The sequence below is a fragment of the Ammospiza caudacuta genome, chromosome 8 (assembly GCF_027887145.1).
Source record: "Ammospiza caudacuta isolate bAmmCau1 chromosome 8, bAmmCau1.pri, whole genome shotgun sequence".
Taxonomy (NCBI): domain Eukaryota; kingdom Metazoa; phylum Chordata; class Aves; order Passeriformes; family Passerellidae; genus Ammospiza; species Ammospiza caudacuta.
In genome coordinates, this window is record NC_080600.1 from 17,444,569 (window position 1) to 17,463,366 (window position 18,798).

At 40.1% G+C, this 18,798-nt stretch overlaps 1 protein-coding gene across 3 annotated transcripts in view; it reads right to left on the bottom strand.

Annotated features, from left to right (window-relative positions):
* The window catches only part of LOC131560423 (hyccin 2), a 65,748-nt gene that overhangs the window by 12,670 nt on the left and 34,280 nt on the right, over positions 1-18,798 (bottom strand). The window contains exons 11-14 of one of the 3 annotated variants that reach the window (XM_058809117.1): positions 17,327-17,486; positions 1,628-1,771; positions 1,266-1,352; positions 295-384 (exon numbers count right to left, since the gene is read on the bottom strand). In XM_058809117.1, coding sequence (XP_058665100.1) covers positions 295-384; positions 1,266-1,352; positions 1,628-1,771; positions 17,327-17,486 — 481 coding nt within the window. Of the gene's footprint in view, positions 1-294; positions 385-1,265; positions 1,353-1,627; positions 1,772-7,099; positions 11,183-15,966; positions 16,135-17,326; positions 17,487-18,798 lie in introns of those variants that run through there. The other 2 variants (XM_058809118.1, XM_058809119.1) reach the window with 2 other exon arrangements.

Consider the following 18,798-nt stretch of genomic DNA (forward strand, 5'->3'; position numbering starts at 1 on the left):
AAGTATTTCTATTGAACAGAAAGGAAGTAATTAATGTCACAGCAATAGAAGAGAGAGATGTTCATGTTTCCTCTAGAGCAGCAGGGCAAAGGAGAGATCTGACACCCACGTGAAGCACAGGCCATGCACATCAAACTGTGCAGCCCGTGTGTTAACCTGAATACTTAAGCCCTGGTGTTAACTAGAATACTTAAGCATGAGAGAAGCTGGAACTCAACATTCACTCCACCACCCAAAGAGAAACATAACCCCCACTCACTCAGCTTCAGTTCCCCAAACCATCACAGGACTTACGGCTGCTTTGAGGGGTTTTGGCCATCTTCTCAGGGCATTTGGAGTCATCAGGTGCCACATTCTTTTCTGGTGTCTGGGCTAATTCAGAAGCTGTAGGAAATAGGGGGAAGGGAAGGAAGGACATGTCAGGTACAAAACTTCCAGCTCTGGCTAGTCAGAAATGGAGCCATACACCTGAAATGCTCTCTTCATATTAATTTCCTAGACATTTCAGGAAGTTCTAGAATTTTCTAACTGTAAAGGTGGCTGTATTCCTCAGCAAAGATTTTCAAAGGCTGAACTCCTCAATTAATTAAGTTTACAAATATGGCTGATGGCAGAGCACGTTTTGCTCCCTGGAAGACCACATGTCTTTGAATTAGAGCAAGGTTTGGTCAGGCTCACTTAGTACTTTAAGACTGCTCAGCTGGACATAACAGATCATCAGATATAGCAAACACATCGGCTCCCCAGGAAGAACTATTTACCTGTGTCTACTCTTTATCAGTACCAGCTGAAGTTCAATGACTGATGTGAATCTGAAATACCCTGCTAACAGTTCCTGCCACTGTGTGACCAACAGCCTATTCCATGTAACAGATCGTCACAGTATGACTTCCCTCAGTTTTCAAATTGAGTCGTGGCTCCAGGAGACAGCACCAGTGAAATCCACCCTGCTGCAGAAGGAGGTCTAAGATAGGAAACACAACTTCCCAAGACACAGCAGAAACTAAGAGGCACCAAACCAGTTTATGTATAGTGATTCAGTGGCATGATCCCTCTCCCTCAGCTCATCTTTTGTAGCATGTAGCATTAGCTGTGACAAATAAACACTAATGAAGTTCAGATGGTGCTGGACATACAAGGATTCTTCATGTGAGTGACAACCCTGCTCAAGCATCTTATCTGAACTGAAACAGTCCACCCTCTCTGGAACTGCCACTTTCTGCTTGCTTCTCTTAAGTCTGCAGAGAAAGAAGAGCAAAACATACCCAGCTCTGCCATTTTGTTGGAGCGTTTGGGAGTCTGGAATGAGTAAACTTCACCACCACTTATATTTGAGCCATTGCCCACTGGATCTGTGAAAAGACATGTTACTTGCAGCTATTTTAAAAGCACTGATAATATTCCCAACCCAAGAAAGATGGAATGTAACATTTCACTATTTGGCTTTATACTGCAGGTGATACAAAACAAATATAATAATAAAATCCTAGAATCATAATCTTCTACCTGTTACCACAAGCACAGAGCAGATTAAGCCCTCAAAAGCAACTTCACCAGCACTGTACAACCCTAACACTGAAAGAATCTCCTGAAGTCAGAGCTGTGTCAGGTTTTCCCCTGCTAATACCTTGGGCACATATTCCAAGAGCAGCAACGTAGTTCTTCTCTTCCAGGATCTCCTGAGCTTCGTTATCAGAAATATTCTCAAGCTTCTTCACAAATCTCTTGACATTGACACTCAGCTGAGCCTTCTCCTTCCGTACTTTAGTTCCTAGAATTGTAATAAAAATTTAACCTCCTGCCATTTCATTATTTCTATTGCAGTAGTACACAGCCATCCGACTTAAGAGACCAGGCTCCTGTTATGCAAATCACTCAACAAATTCAACGCTGAGATGTCCTGCTAAAACAACAGCTGGTCGATATCTGACCCTATAGCCATTCATCCCTCCTCCACCACAAATGCTGGCTCCTGCAGTCCATGAGGCTAAGACACTCATTTCAGAGAACACCAGCTTCACAGAGAAGAACAGGAGAAATGACAGTGGCTCACACATTACAGTATCAAATTGCATGCAAAGGGATGGTACCTGGCAACTCTTATTTTTTCCTAGGGAAGAGGGGCGATTGGAAAATACCTCGCCTGTAGGCTGAAAGCCCTCTGGACACCACCTGCATGACCTTCTGCTCACAGCAGGACCAGCAGTGAAGCCTGAAAGAAATGCTCCGTGCCTTGTACTGGCAAGTTTTAAGCATCTCCACAGAGGCTCCCCAGCTTAAAAGTAGTCAGAAGTGCAGCAAAGCACTCGTACGGCATACACCTGCAGCTTCGTTCCGGTTTGCCCGTGCGAGGGTCTAACCGCGTCAGGCCCGAGGGGCTTCCCGGCTCCCCGCGCCGCTGCCCCGGCACCCGTACACGCTGCTGCGGGGGGAACTGGTACCGAGACCTCGTTCTGCAGCCTGTCCAGTGCCGGGCTGGGACAGAGACACTCTGCGGGGAGCAGTCAAGCGGGGCAGAACGACCCCAGAGGCCTCGTCCTCCTGCAGAACCCAGCTCGGGTGTTGCAGAGCCCCTTTCCCGGGGCCGGCCGCGGCTGCTCAGAGCCCTCTCCCAGCGCGCTGGGGGCAGCGGGCGGCGCTGAGCTGGGCTATGCCCCGGGCCGGCTGTACCTGCGTCGTCGGAGATGTGCTTGAGGACGTCCTCGTCGGGCACGAACTTCACCTGCAGGGAGCGGCGGCTGCCGCGCATCCCCTGGGGCCGGCTCATGGCGGCTCCCCTCACGTGGGCACGGCCCCACCGCCGGGGGGCGCTGCCGCCGGGGGGGCGCGGAGCGGCCCCGCCTCAGCCCTCTCCCCTCACGGCGCCGCTCCTGCGGGACCGGGGTCCCGACCGCTCCCCGCGCCCCCGGCAGAGGCGGCGGCAGCGGGAGGCGGAACCGGGCTCACGTGCCAGCCGGGGGCCGTCCCCGAGGCAGCCAACCCGGGCGCCGCGCCTTGAGGGACCTGTGCGAGGGCCAACCCGCGCCCGGCTCCCAGCCCGCCTCGGCCGCAGGGCGGGACTTCCGCCGCCGGGCCCACGCGCGCCCCCCAGCTCGTGCCCGCGGTCGCTGTGGCGACGCGAAGCCGCCGCGAGCCCGTTCCGGAGCAGCGCCGCCCGCCAGAGCCCCCTCACGGCTCCGCCCTCAGCGCCCCCTCACGGCTCCGCCCTCAGCGCCCCCCTCACGGCTGCCCCCTCTGCGCCCCCCTCACGGCTCCGCCCTCAGCGCCCGTCCCGCCCGCACCAGCATCAATCACATCTTTAAAAACCAGCAAGTCACAAAGTAGTCATTTCTGTTCAGAAACAGCACGATATTTATTTAACATCTTTATATATTTATATATATATATATATTTTTTTCTGCATTGCAGATTGTGTCGAGTTTTATACATCTCTATTTACAATAATTTAAAATAATTATATTTCTTCTCTGGCAGGTATTTACAAAGTCAATAGTAACTACATTTCACATTTCAACAAGTCAACAGCATGAACCAGCTCAGTAAGACAGTTAAGATAATGGCTTACATGCACCAATAACATGATCTTCAATACGTGCCTTCTTCAGGACTAAGAATGAAGACTTTCCCTGGTCCCCAGGTTAAAGGACATCATACAGCAAAAGTCACGGTTACTGAAAACCTGTTTGATTTAGTCCTTCACCAGTACCGAATCTCGAAGGTCTGGGGCTCACACCAGCAAGCAGGGCTATGCTGGTCAAGAGGGGCTCACACCAACAAGCCATGTACTTTTGCCTAGCCTTGTGTCCACAGAAGTGGGCTATGTGCTGCTTATGCTCCTTCTATGAGATTAAATAATGCTAAAGTAGTAAAAATCCTCAGAAACCTTAGTTCAGAGAAACAAACTTGGTATGATGAAAAAAGTAAGAAAATAATCTTTTAATCCTCGCAGAATGTTGTTTTTTTTTTTTTTTTTTGCTAGTAAAACTGAGAGCAAGTCCTGTATTCTTACAAGGACAAAAACAGATCAAAAACCTCATTGTCAAGTACAGGAATTACAAATTTAAAAAATGCAGCATGGGGTATATATCAATTTAGCTGTTGGGATCTTCTAATAGCAAATAAAAGCTACCATAGTAAATCTAAAATGTATTAAGAGCAGCTGATTATTAAAAATTTTTATTAGCTTTTTCCTGGAATCTTCAATATGAAAAAAGTGTTAAATGACTCTGTTTTATTTAATAATATGGTATTTGTCCATAAATAACCAGCTAGTAATTCCCACCCCTAAAGTATTTACTATGTGCAAGAAAAGAGAAGTAATCATTGAACACTGACACACACACACACATCACACACCCCAGTACTAGGAATCTATTACTATTTTGACATGTTTATTTTATCCTGAGTGGTTGTTAACTCACATCTACTGTATACTTGAAGCCACAAAGTTTTTACTACTTGCATTTTTCATAAACTAATAACATGAAATTCTAGCACGACCACACTAACTGTCTAAACAGAAAGAACAGTGTCAATAGCCGGTATTTCTGTTACTCCCAAGTATTTGTTTTAGAACTAAAGGTAAAAGGTTGCTCTACTTTTTCTGTTTCATGATCAGTTCTGGGGAGGATGAGGACTCAAACACATAGGATTCACTACTGATTTGTAAGGAAGTTTCCATGACAAAGCACCATAGAGACACTTTACCAGCAGATACTTCTAAATAGAAATCTCCCCCTGACCATTTTGCCCTCTAAAATCAAAACCTGTGAGAATTCCAAACCAGATTTTAAAGCAATTTGAATGTTGACTCCTGAACAGATTATTAATCACTCATTAAAAAGTTGTAACAGTATGCAAAGACAGTCTTCTCTAAAACCGCTTAAACCTTACAGACCGTAAAACACTGGGAGCTTACACCCAAGTGGCTGCTCAGTAAAAGTTGATCTCATCACTCTGCTCATCGTGCACAAGGTAAAATGTAGGGCAACGTTTTACTGTATGGATACAAAGCTTTAATATACATCTGTTCCCATCAAGCTCCTCACAGGAAAACCTTAAGAGTCCTTTATGATAGAAGGGACAATTTATGGACCCATTTTTAATTCAACTGGTCCCTCAGATACTACCTTTGGTAAAATCTGATGAACACAGTTAAATAAAATTCAGGAAAAAGTATAGCCTAGAGAAAAATAAGTAAAAGGATGGAATCAAAATTGTACTTTTTTTCATTAAATCTCAAATACAGATGATTAAAATGGGACAGATTTTTCTTCATCTTTTTCTGAAGCAGTAAGGTACCCTTATGACTTGCACAGCTTTCTTCTAAACTTTTAATATCACAGGCCTTGACACTTGACAAATCTACTAGGCAAGTTTATCTAAAATGGCTGGCAGTTGTTTTAAAATCTTGTTCCAAGATTTATTTTAAATAAAATTTCATAATAACTACATGGGAAACCTGGTAAGTATCAGTCTTGCAAAACTACTTACTATTTCCAGGAACAAACCAAGTTGCTCACAGCTCACCATCATCTTCCACCACTGTGGAAGAGGCAGGCAAGTATTTTGTCTCTTCAGCTGGCCATGACAGAAATTTTGATAGACTGATACATGTATTCACTAACACAACACCCATGTCCTGATTTACTACCCCGAATCACCAACAGAAAACTTTTCAACAGCAAAGTGTATCCAACTGCCAGTTAGGAAAAAATTAAAATAATGAACAGAGATTAAGGCCCATATGCTAGAACAAAACAGCATTTAAAATACTGAAGATAATATAAAATATAAAAAATTATATAAATCAAGAATGTGATGCAAGTACAGAGGATCTGGCTTGTTTGCTTAGCATGCTTGAAAAGGAGTGATATTTTGCAACTTTAGTCCTGCAATAATCCTAAACAAGAAACTGAAATAAAAGAGGTACATTTACTCTTCTGATGAAAACTATTCCTATGATATAAATACTTGTTACAAATGACATCTAGCTGATGGCTTTAATGTCATGTTAAACATGCCAAGGTAGCAAAATCTTTGGCAGTGAGAGAATTTAAGGATAAGATTATTAGATCTACTAACATCAAAATAATTTCTTTCGTGTGCAGTACATACGTTTCATTCAAACATATTCGATTCTATTTTCCCCACCTCCTCTAGGATTGAGCGCAGTACCTATACTGTGCAGCTTGGTTTTTATGATTTTATTCAAAAAGTTATTCTTGATTCTCTTTTAGACTTCAAATTAATTTAAATTTGTAAGCCAAGATAAACATGTCTTGTTTGTGACCGAAGTTAAAATGCTGAACACTTAGAGGAGATAGCCATTGGTTCATGATAAAATAGGACAAGTTCAAACTCTTAGGTTAAAATACAGCCATAGCATAGAATTATCTATTCCAAAATTAATTTTTCAAAATATAATTCTCTGAACATGTTATACATTAAATATTGAGGAAAATTTCCCTGGAGCTACAATTTTCCAAGAACACTAATAAACTTCATTAAAGAAGTAAAACAAACCACATAGTATCTGAAGACAAAAAGCAGAGTTGGGGTCACCTTACTGCAGAGTAGCTTTACCAGCACTAAGATGCAGGTTTCCCCCTTAATCTTGAAAAATACGTTCCTATTTACATACAGTATACACACAGTTGAGGCAATTGATTGTCAACACGTGACAAATGTATGCACCTACTCACACACAAGTAAACCTCACATGGTGAGAAAAAACCCTGTCCCAGTAAACTCCAGTATTCATAAGTAGTGCAAATAAATACTTTGTCAGAAAATATCTCTTTTTTTTCTCACTATATTGATGACTTTAATTACTTTAAAGCTAACAGGAGTATGTTGGAAATGCATTTAAGACCAACACACTTGCAAACTACAAATACTAGATCTAATGCTTACTGGCTGCAACATTATGTTCAGCATTACAGAATGAAGTATACTGTTAAAAAACTTCAAATTCACGTCAGAAAGGGTGTTCAAAGAAAACTGCATTTAAAATGGACAGTGATACCCAAGTATGCATTTTGTAAAATTTTCCAAATTTTCCAAAACTAAAGGGATAATACAGAAATTGAAATGGTCATTTTGCAACAATAATTTTAATAGGTATTTTTACTGCATCACTTTGCTCTCTGCTGAATGAAAATATGGTTCACCTTTCAAACACCTTTCAACCAAAAAGCTGCTCACAATAAATCCCTGAAAAGGATAATCAAGCTAGAATTCACAATCTCAACATTTTGTATTTTCTTAAAATGATAAAATAAAAAAAATATATATTGCAAAATAACAGCATATTGTGATGTGTATCAAGGAACATTTCATTTTTCCCTACTGAAGTATATGGATACATCAGAATCTACCCTTCCTCACCTAAGAATTGCATGTATGTGCATGCTTGCACATATATGGAGCGAAAATCATAATTTTCTGCTTCTTGTCCTTTTATAATGTTGCAGTTGCACTCAAACAGTGCAGAAATCTAAACCTAGTGCCTCCAGTAAAAGAACTCAGCAGAGTGAATTTAGGATAAGGAGGTTTGATTTAAGTCTAAACATTTGTCACAGGTGTCAGAAAATTTAAGTATGTTTTGTACTTTGTTTAGTATTTAGCATATATAATCAGAAACCCAGCAGATTATTCCCTCCACCCATATCCCAAACACTTTTAATTTTATTTCTGTCACAGTACTTTGGAATGCACTGAACATAATGTATAAAGATTTCCTATGACATTGCCACACCTTAGAGTGGTTTGAAACACAGCAGTAATGATCAACATGATCCACAGCACTGCAGAGCCTCCTACTACAGCTGGTTTGGAGATACTTGGGATGACTCCATTGGGAAGGTAAATGTTCAACACTACTTGGCTGAAAAACAACAGAACAAGCTCCCACAACTGAAACACTGCAGTGAAAGGGTAATTTTTGAGAAGTCACAGATGTACCACATCAGCAGATAAAAACCATATTTTTTTAACAGGGATAAATTTGAACTCTTTTCAAATAGTCTGATATGGAGTAGATATATATATACACAAGAACAAACCAAAATACAATGAATGAAACCAGAAAAAAAGGCACATGATCAAAATGAGAAGTGTAAAAATAATTTAAAAGGTAGTTTGACTGAAGTTTTTGACAATTTGAATTTACACATGTACATTTGACTTCCCTATCTGAAGTCAGTAAAGCCATCCCACTTTCCTGAAATAGTTTTTGTAGTGTGGGACCCCACAGAAAAAAACCTGCTTTTAAAAAAGGTTGTAAAATTTGACCTGATGCCAATTAAGTGCCCTAAAACTTCTGGAGAAATGCATCTAATGACAAATATAGAAAGTAGAGAACCTTGCTAATGAACAACTTTACTTTTTAAAATACTAAATTTAAGTAATTCTTAGAAAATTACCTGACACTCCTGACCTTTTCTTTCCCAAATATTTAAGCAAACTTCCTTTCTGATAGTCTCTACAAAGTATAAACTTGGTACTTCCAGTCATGACTTACCAATTGTCTCCACTAGGAAAATTTTATTTTATAAAGAAGATTTTAACCATTGATATTTTTACAGAAATGTAAGCCTTGGAGCTTCATCTCAGCATTGCCTTAGTTCCATCTGTGCATGACTGGTGGTCCTTAAAAGCTATTTTCCATTTAGAAGCTGTCAGGTTTTTAAATAGAGTCATTCTGATGACTCTCTTTACTCTTTACCTGAATTTCTACATCAGATGCCACTAAATTCACTTTATGAATATATGATATGAAGACTAGGCTAGCAAAGTGACTCATCAAACCACAAAAAAAATCTTAAAACATTTTAATGAATTTTAATTTCAATTTGAAAAAAAATCTCTTTTAAATAAAGCTTAAAAAAAAATCCCCACCAAAATCAACTATCAGCAATACCACACCATGTCATTCATTGTTCTGAATATCTTAAAGAGTATCACTCAAAGGCAGCCTGCTGTTTGTAACTGCTTACATTTATCCTTCACAGTGACAGTGAAACAAAGTGCCCACATAAAAACTGTAACTCTTTCCTGGAGGTTTACAGTTTGTAAACTTCCAGGATATCATACAGGATTTGAGCAGAGAGGATGAACTTTCCCCTTGTCTATCAATCCAAAAAGAGATACAGAGAGATGGAGAGAGAATGACAAACATTCTCCAGAGTAACCAGAAATGTGCTTCTAAGCAGTGTCCTCTAACATAAGTACCAGCCAGTGCCCACACACCAGTCATATACATTCGAGGCTTGGCTCAATGGCACGAGTTCTGCATTTTCTAGACCAGGGCCAATCCACAAAAAATAAGAGTTAAAAAAACTCAAAAGATTATATATACCAAGGCAATGAAGTGTGATCCTTCTGGGGAAAAAAAAAAATATGGACTGTCAGTACCCCTTTGCACAAACGGCATTGCTAGAAAAGCATTTCACATTGAAACTTCAGTGTTCCTAGCAAAATATTGTCTCTGTCCCTGAGACAGCACCTTGAGAGTATGGTCTGTCTGAACTATAGGATTCCTCAAATTACTTCACCACTGAATTCAGGGAGATTGAGAAAGCAGCTGAAAGGGGTGGGGGTGTCCCAACAGCCATGGTACAAAAGCAGCCTGAGAAATACTCTTTACCCGAATACACCTTTCAATTCGGTGATCAGCACCTCACAACAAAAACAGCAACAACAAAAATGAAGCAGAGCTAGCCATTATCTCCTGGGGAAGTAGTGTCTCCTTCCCACTTACAAATCCAATTGCCTTAACAGCATGGTGGCGTCTAACTTTTAGTCTAAATGCAGAATGACCCTGTGTCCTGGAGGGGAAGACATGTAACATTACAAATGGCTACAACGCCATTAGCAGTGCATTGTAACCTACATTATCAACCTAGAATCCTGTCTCTGAGGGAATATAGCTTCTTAATATGCATGTCTCAGTTGCTGAACATCAAAAGCTTCTGGGATGAGAGACTGGGGGCAGTCAAGAAAAAACTACCCTCCTTTAATGAAAAAAGTGCTGTAGGCAGCCAGGAGCAGCAATGACAATCCCCTCCCCAGAATTGATTGCACAGACTCAGAGAGGTCCAAAGTCACACTAGAATCTCTGAGGCACTCCTGGTTCTGAGAAAGACAAGTCAGGATCCAGTAGTCTTTGCAGTACTGTAGACCGAGAAAACAAACCCGTTTCTATTTCTTAACAAAGCCAAAGCATCATCTCATAGGGATCACATTCACCATTTCCGCCGGTGTCTCCAGTCTCACAGTGTTGAAATGGGACTGATCAGCCTACGATGGATTGCACATCACCCAAAGAGAAAGGAAGGCATGGAAAAAGGCATACAGTACATGATATACTGCTTCACAACCATGTTTACAAGGGGGAAGGAGGATGAAGGTGAGGGAAGAATTATTGCTGTTTCAGTAATACAGTATGATAGCTAAACCAAATGAAACGAGATCACAACAGTCAGTATTTTCACACTGTGGGATGATGGTTCATGTTCTGCCTACAGATGAACTTGCCAGGGATTAAGAGGGAATACTAAGGAAGGGAGTCAAAGTTACACCTGGGATATCAGCTGCATATTGAAACTTGGAGATCGAGACTGCTTGGTTAGGGGAGCTCCTGGGGAAAGGAGATCTTTACCCTCCCCAGCTTGGCCTAGCCGGTCCTCCTGTAGGCTGATAGTTGAAAAGCGATTGGTGTTGCCAGCTGCTAGACTGGTAAAACCCTCTGTGCCAGCTCCAACACTGGAGCCTGCCTGACTGCCATTCACATAGTCAAATGATTTACTGGAGGAAGCACTGGCGGTCCTGATCAGGCCCAAACTGTTGGCTTTTGGCACTACCTGCCCAGCAGGCAGGCTGAGGTGTTTCTTAGTAGGTGTCATCTCAATTATATCTCCATCCAGGTCAGAGGATTGGTGCGTGTACTGCTTTCGAGCTACTGAATCCCGAGGGCTCTCATTGGATTTTGCTGCAGAAGAGGTTTCTTTCTCCTTAGCAGAACGCCCACTTGCTGTTTTCCTTAAGCTGCTCTTCTGGGATACAGAGGATACAGGTTTGGTCCCAGCTGGCTGGCTGCTGAGGGAAGCTCCTGATGAAAATCCTTCATCAGCATCATTAAGGTTTACAGACTCCTCTCTTCCATTTACACCTTCAGTATCTATTAAGAAAAAAGAAGCAACCAAAAAATCCCCAAACCAATCAGAAAACAGAGAATGCATTCAAGTTACATGAAGACAATGATGTGCACAGAACATCAAAACAAACCTCATTTGCTAATCCACTTGGATTCCACTTGCTTAATTATTTTTGGGTTCTCAGACAATTTTCCTGCCATATTTAACAGAATCTAACAGTAAGTGCTCCCTGAACTTGATTAGCCTTTCATCTGTAATACTTTTATCAGTCAGAATATTGGTCCCAAACTTTGTCTATAAAACAATAATTGGGCCCCATTCGGGTAATTTGTTTTATCTTGGTCTGCAGATACTACTACTACCCATTCTCCTACTACATGCTGTTACAGAAAACCAAAGTAAAACAAACCCAGCACCCTTTCAGTCTATTTTTATCCTATTTTGAGGCAAGATCTAAGGATCTCTTTCAGTCAGAGTAAGTTCTGGCAATTGCTCAGTAAGCTTCAGAATTAGGCCAATTCCTACGCCAACAATCACAATGTTCCAACAGAGGTAGAAGGCTTCTCTTACGTGTAGCTCGCACTGTGAACAACGTGACCATACTTTCTATTGGAGATTAACCTAATTCCTAGTTCTCTCTTCTCCAAAATTCAATCCTCCTTGAATTTACAGCAATGCCATCCAGGTATTTCTACCATATTTACTTTTATCTCAACATCTACATTTTTCAGAGAAAAAAAAAAGGAAACCCTTGCATTAAGAGAAATTAAATCTCTGAAACATTTTATGTTATAGAACTGTGCTTTTGACTGGAATCTAAAAGGAAAATAAAAGCATTACAATATTATTTCTTAAATCCTTATTTTTAGGCTTATAATATGATTAGAGCTGCACACAAATACTTTTTATCTTTTAATCTTATTCCAGCTTTTTTCTAAGGTCCAAGTTCTCAGAAATTATTGTTTTAGTAGAAAACAGTAGCGTTGAAATTTCAAAACTAAAAATGGAGCAACAGTTTTTGCTGCATGTATCTCATTTCAATAACAAAAAGGCGTAAATTTTAACCATGTTAGCAAAAAAGGAGTCGCTCAGACTGTAAGAATTTTGCCTTTCTTTGTAAAAGCTGTAGAGTGTGATTATTTGGAGAAATACAGATCCAGCCCAGCTAAAGCCACTGTGGTGCTCTACTGTTAAGATTGTTGAACCCAGCTTGCTGCCAAGCAAAGACATTTAAATCTTTTTTGCAGAATGGGAAAAACATAGTGGCAAGTATCTGAGAGAGTCTAACACTTGAGTGGAAGCTCATCCTCTCATGCTGAGTGGTAGCTAAGGAACATTTTACATCGTGGCAAACAGAACAGAAAGCTTTTGGTGTTGCTGCCTCTGTGTAGTGGGAATATAGCCTGATCCCATTTCACATTTCTGAGGTGTAATGCAAACCCAAAACTTTACAGGGAGGTTTCATTACTCTGCTCTACATTTACTACTTCTTTTCAGGAAACTTTGCCCTGGAATTACCATTGCTGTGTATCGGCTTACAAAAGATATTTAGACATCTCCAAATCAAACCACTCTCAGCCTCTCTCAAAACAATTCAATGAGAGATGATTCTGTAGTTTTTAATAGTTCTATTTGGCTCATTGGCCTCCCAGAAGCAGAAAAATAACATAGTTCATGTTACTGCAGTCTTTCTTCCTTGGCTAAGCCTTTTGCCTTAGAAAAAGATGGTCCTTAGGTTCCCAGAGCAATTATTAAAATAAAATAAAGGGTGCGTTACTTTTTTTAACTTCCCCTAACCATATTTAAAATGCACATTCCTTCCCCACTTCCTGACCACCTTGTTTGGTAAAACTAGGCCTTCCTCTTCTCCTTGACACATACCTGTCTTTTCTTATACTAGACAGTGATATATTTTGTCCACAATCCACACTGACATTCCCCCCTCCAACCTGCCCACACACAATCAAAGTTACAATAAAAGTCAGACATTACTGGAGCATACCAAAAGCAAGACCACTTTTTCAATTAACCAACATTTATGTTTCTTTATATAACCATGCAAAGCTGGATGAAAGCATATTCAGTTACAAGCAGCAAGAGAAGCAGCTGAAGCCCCCTCTCAAGCCCTTCTTATTCAACATAATGATGTGGAACTTGTAAGAAGTTGTCTCCAGACAACACTGCTAAGATTTTTATTATTACAAGAACATGAGAAGTTTTCAAAGTTTATGTTAAAGCATTGCTGAGTAACAGGATGCTGAAGCACATGTCCTATTCAGGGACTGTGAAGCAGTCACACTGAAAACGTGGCATTTTATGCATAGGACTTCAAGATAAGACTGAGAGGGGTTGTTGCAAGCTTTTGGATGCTGCAACTATACAGAGGCCCAAGCTGCTCAGCAGTGCTCAAAAATGAAGAAGATAGAGAAGATAACATGCAAGAGAGTTTCTGTCTACTCAGACCCACATACCTACAGAAGTTCCCAATGGGATTAAAGTAATTCAGCAAACACATTATTTTCCTAATACATCTTATTTTTCCTCTAAAAACTGCCCTCAGATAATAAAAAATGTTTGAGTCCTTACATACTCTGGGAAGGAAAACAAAATGATGTAACAATGAAGTTTTCTCTCTTTTTTTTTGTTTGTTTGTTTTTGGTTTTGTTTATGTTCCAATAGACCAATAAGACAATTTCAAAAGGAAATAAAATCTAAAAATCTACTCCCTTCCAAATGCTCTTTATTTTAAGGCCAAAAGAGAAAGTGACAGTGCAACCCAACAGAAATCATATCCATTGCACTACAGTGTGTATTCAAGACTCCCACTGCTCCTTATCAGAATAAATCTGTAGTCAAATAAATTGCTATTTGTACATATTGTACATATTTGTACATACACAACTAGTACTTTAGATACAGACTCAGTGTTCTCCACTAACCCAAAATAATGCACAAAACTGCAGCTGCAATCACCCAGAAGCAGAATAGCTTGCACTGCATTACTGAGTCATCCCTGAAGTCTTTTTCTACTTAAGGGGGTCAAAACACTGATCTGAAGAAGGGGTTTTATACACCTTTTTAAAATTACTTTTAGCATGTTTATCCTTCCTATACCCAAAGATTGAAAAGTCACTAGAAGCGATCAGTGTCTCCTTGTGCTGTTTGACATCAATCTGGTATTTGTAAGAAAGAATTTTCTGGCTGAAGCTTTCTGTGAAATCAGCATCAGAAAACAAACAGAACCCTGGATATACATACACAATTTTATGATGATAATCAAGGCAAACTCCTTTCCTTGGCATTCTCCCAGATGCTATCAGCTGGAAAACTCAGTTTGATCAAAAATGTAATTATGCATTGCTAATGTTACAGAAGTAAATGTTATTCAATCCATTTGTACTGAGGCAGAGAATGTGGAACGATGCCTTATCCAATAATATGCCAAATTATATCAATGGCTTCAAACAAGACTAAAATGCATCATCTTTATCAACTTCTCTTCCCACTTCCTGTCTATCCCAGAAAGTTCTCTGCAGCTCAGGACTTCTCTATATCCTTCAAGTCATGCACATGCAAAGAGTTATAAAACAGAGTAAGATCAAGTGGAAAGTGAGTTTAAGAGAAGACAGGATCATTTACTGAGCATGCTCAAATTCATAATGCACCAAGTAGATTAAAAACCTGCACTAAATATTTTTATGCCACTCTCTTCTACTCTTCATTGCTGGATAGCAACTTTGTTTAAGTTTAATGCTTCTGTGAGTCTACAATTAAGTCTCCAAATTCTCTAGATTGTTTCCTGAAAAACAAATCTGAAGAAGAAATTCATATCTGAATGTGCAAATAAATCTTATTCATGATCAACGAATGTCCTTATAGAGGCTGGAAACACCGAAGTTCACATACAGAAGAAGGCTTAAGATAGGAGAGTACTTGAAAATATGTTCAGCTAAATCTGTAAGAAATTAATTCTCATCTCTGAGGAGAAATCATGATTCAAGTTGAAACTATGTCCTTCATCAAGGAAATCCTCAAAAGTAGATGAACTTAAATAAAATTCTACCACCTACTCCATCTGCTATTCTTGGCTGCCAAGCAGACCTCTGAAGCCCTACAGCATTTGTGTGGACAGCACAACTGAGAAAGAAAGAGTAATTGTTTCTAAAGTTTTTATCATTTCTTCCTGATAACACAAGCACTTTGCTGGTGCTTGTAGAGCAGCCAGTTCTAAGTGAGTTGTACATATATGACATTTCAATGAAAAGATGACTGACAAATAAAACATCAGTAATTGTATACCTGTTTTAGATAGGCTTGACTTACAATGGCAACAGGAGACTTCATTCTTGAAAATTTAAAAACTGCAGACTAACAAGACACTATTTTAACTAAAATGGAGCCAAATCCATTTATATTCTGTACTGTCTACTTTTCAGTGCTAGATTCATGTTCATCTGGTGCATATTTTTTCTTCTTAATATCAGATTAAACATGCTCAGTAATAGTTAGTTTCCAAGCGATCCCAAAGCTCTTGGATATTACCCTGTCTTTTTTTTTTTTTGTGCCATGCCAAGCAGTGTTTCACCACACAGAAGCAAGCCCCAGGCCAGCCCACATGATAACAAAAGGTAGTTCCTGACCTGATGTTAGGTATATAGGGGATGTGTGTATTGCAAAGAAAGCTAATACACCCTGGGATAGCGGAAACACACACTAGAATGGAAAGAAGTTCTGCTTGGGGATAGGGAGCCAGGATCCTCCTCCAGCAACTGCCTCACTGACTTCTGCCTCCTCATCTCTGTCCTACCCTCTGTTGTGGCTGCTGCCAAGGTGGGCTCCGGGAAGCCATGCTCAGGGGTCCTGCGCAGCAGCACCTCCCCCTCTTGCTCACGTTTGATCCCTAGGTCTGTGCAGCCGTGTTGGATCGGTGAGCCAGGAATGCTTGAGTCAGCCTCGATTGAGAAGTCAAAGCCATCTGGGATTCAACATATAACATTTTAGTGCTTTTCTATTCCTTTCTTGGCATTCCAACTCAGGCAGGGAAAAATAGAAAGTTTATGCTGACATGGAACAAACACAAAACACTGCCCATGCGGAGTTAGAAGTGGTGAGAACATCCACAGAAAGGGACAGGTGGGCTGTACTGCAGACCAGAGACCAGCAAACGAGTAGAACAGCTGAATAGAACTACAGTGAAGACAAACACGACGCAGAGTCCTGAAAACAGGAGACAGCTACTTCTTGTCCTGGACATCCTGATTCAGCTGAAGACCAGAGGTCATCAAATCCTCTTGCACGTGACCAAGAAGAACAATAAAAAATAAAAGGGGAAAGGAATGTACCACAGAAAATGTGCAATTCCTGTTTTCAGACTTTTTACTCTCGGTTGATTCTTATGTTATTTTCCTTTTTACCTTCATTGATTTATTAATGAAGTTTTTTTTAACTAATATTTTATACATGAAGTAACAAAGCTTTAAAAGCAGACAAAGTGATTTCAAAGCAAGTTTTTTGCTACACCTACACTGAAGATGTCATCACATCAAGATAAAGATCGCTACTTTTTTTTTCTTCATACAGTCCAGCACATTTCCGTATGATGTAAGTACACACTGAGGAAAGAGTAATTCTAAAATATCCAAACCTATTTTAGAGCTCCCCAATAAACTGGGTTATATGATGGCAGGTGTGATGTTCAGTTTGTTGCTCTCCCACTGCCATCAGTAGCTTTAGGCAGCTGGAATCCTATTAAGGTCTGGATGTTAGCATTCGTTCCCTGAGCTATTTAAAATGGGAAGCAGTTGAGTTTTAGTGCAGATTAAACAAAGAACTCAAATTCTAAGCCACACTTTATCCCTACAATTTCACACAGTGTTATATGGAGAAAAAAGAAGTCTTAATAAACATTTTCCAGTTTCTCCATTTCCTCATCTACCTCACAGTTTATCACAAAATCAAAACCAAAACAAACACCCAAAATACTTGTGTTCATGCAGTGCTCTGAAGATGTAAAGTATTATATACTATTATGGAGTATCATTTTTAAAAACAAACAAACAAAAAGCCCCCCCCAATGTTCTGTAAACATTCAAACTCAGAAGCCAGATTACAGTGATGATGATGATTACAGTAGGTTGCAATATGTGCTCCTGGCAGAGAAAGCTCACCTTCTCTCCTCCAGCGATGACGACGGATAGAAGCTGTTGTAATAGCACTCCGAGAAATTCTTGGAACTGTTGGAGTAACTTCTACTTTCAGTACCTTCTGGCCTTCTTGTGATGCATCAGGAGCATCAAAAGGCAGCGAATTCTTCATGGCATTTGCAACCTAAGACAAAAGTAAGATGCTGTACTACTACTGTCCTTGATTGCACTAATGGCAATATTGGATCTCCTGCCGGATACAGAAAGGAGAACAAGTAAGAATTGGTAATTATGTCAGATTCCCCTCAATGACCCCATGCCCAGGATTCAAGGTTGATTACATGGAAAAGCTCATCATAAACCTATTTGCAAAACCAGAGTTAATTTTCTCCATTTTTTTGAGGTAATTAATTTTGTTCTATCTTTGCCATCTGTAGTGACAGACGTTAACAACACATACAGGAAGGTCTCCCTCCAGAAGAGACTGCAATATAACAAGGCAAATACCATTTATGTTTTATGACAAGGGTGTCAATAAAACCAAGTCATAGCCCAAGCCAATGCAAACAGTCAGTGGCCTTGTGCACAGGGGGACAGGGCTGATTTCCACCACACCTTTCCCCATAACACTCCCCATTCCTCCCTAAAAACAAGCCAAACAGAACCTAACCAAGAGGATTAGACTGCAGGTACTTGCAAGATTTATTTAAGGGAAAAAAAAATTGCAACCTAAGCAATGAACATAAAGTTATTAAAATACAATTAAAATAGGTTTAATAAAGATGAGTGTAATAGCCTATTATAAAGTCAGAAGCTATGTTTTGCAGCTTTGAGGAGAACAAGTTACTTCTTTTGACTTTGATGCTTTAATTGCTTCTTTGAGTTTCCCATAAAATGCTTTTGGGATTAGAGGTTTACTTTAAAAAAGACAAAAACAACTTTCCACAATATCTCTTACTTTACAAGTAAATTGTTCAAAAAAAGTGAACTTGTGTACCAGCTCTAGAAAAGCAAACTAGCTCTCTATGGCATGTACGATATTCAACAGTAACAAAGCTAATGCACACAAAGTGTTACTTCAAGCTTCAAAATCCCCCCTAAACCACAACCCATAAAATGAACACACCTTGATTTTCCAAAATCATCTACTCACTGAAAGCTGCTACCTTTTTTGAACAGATACCCTTGTCAGTGTACCAAAAAAAATCTAAAAATTCATAGCAAAAGACTTTTGCACCATGACAGGAATCGTGACAGAGCATTTCTGCTTGTTGAACCTTTTAACAGCTGGCCCTTTCTAGCAGCACAAACTGTACTTCTGGGGACTGAGGAAAACCATATGGAGATAAAAATCAATGCACCAGTAAATCTTTGAAACAATCTAAACAACCAGTCTGAATGAGTCACAGTCCTTGTCTGACAAAAACACCCTCAAAACCACGATCTTTCAGGATGCAAAAACACTTGCTCACGATGTCTAATCCAGCCCTGAAAGG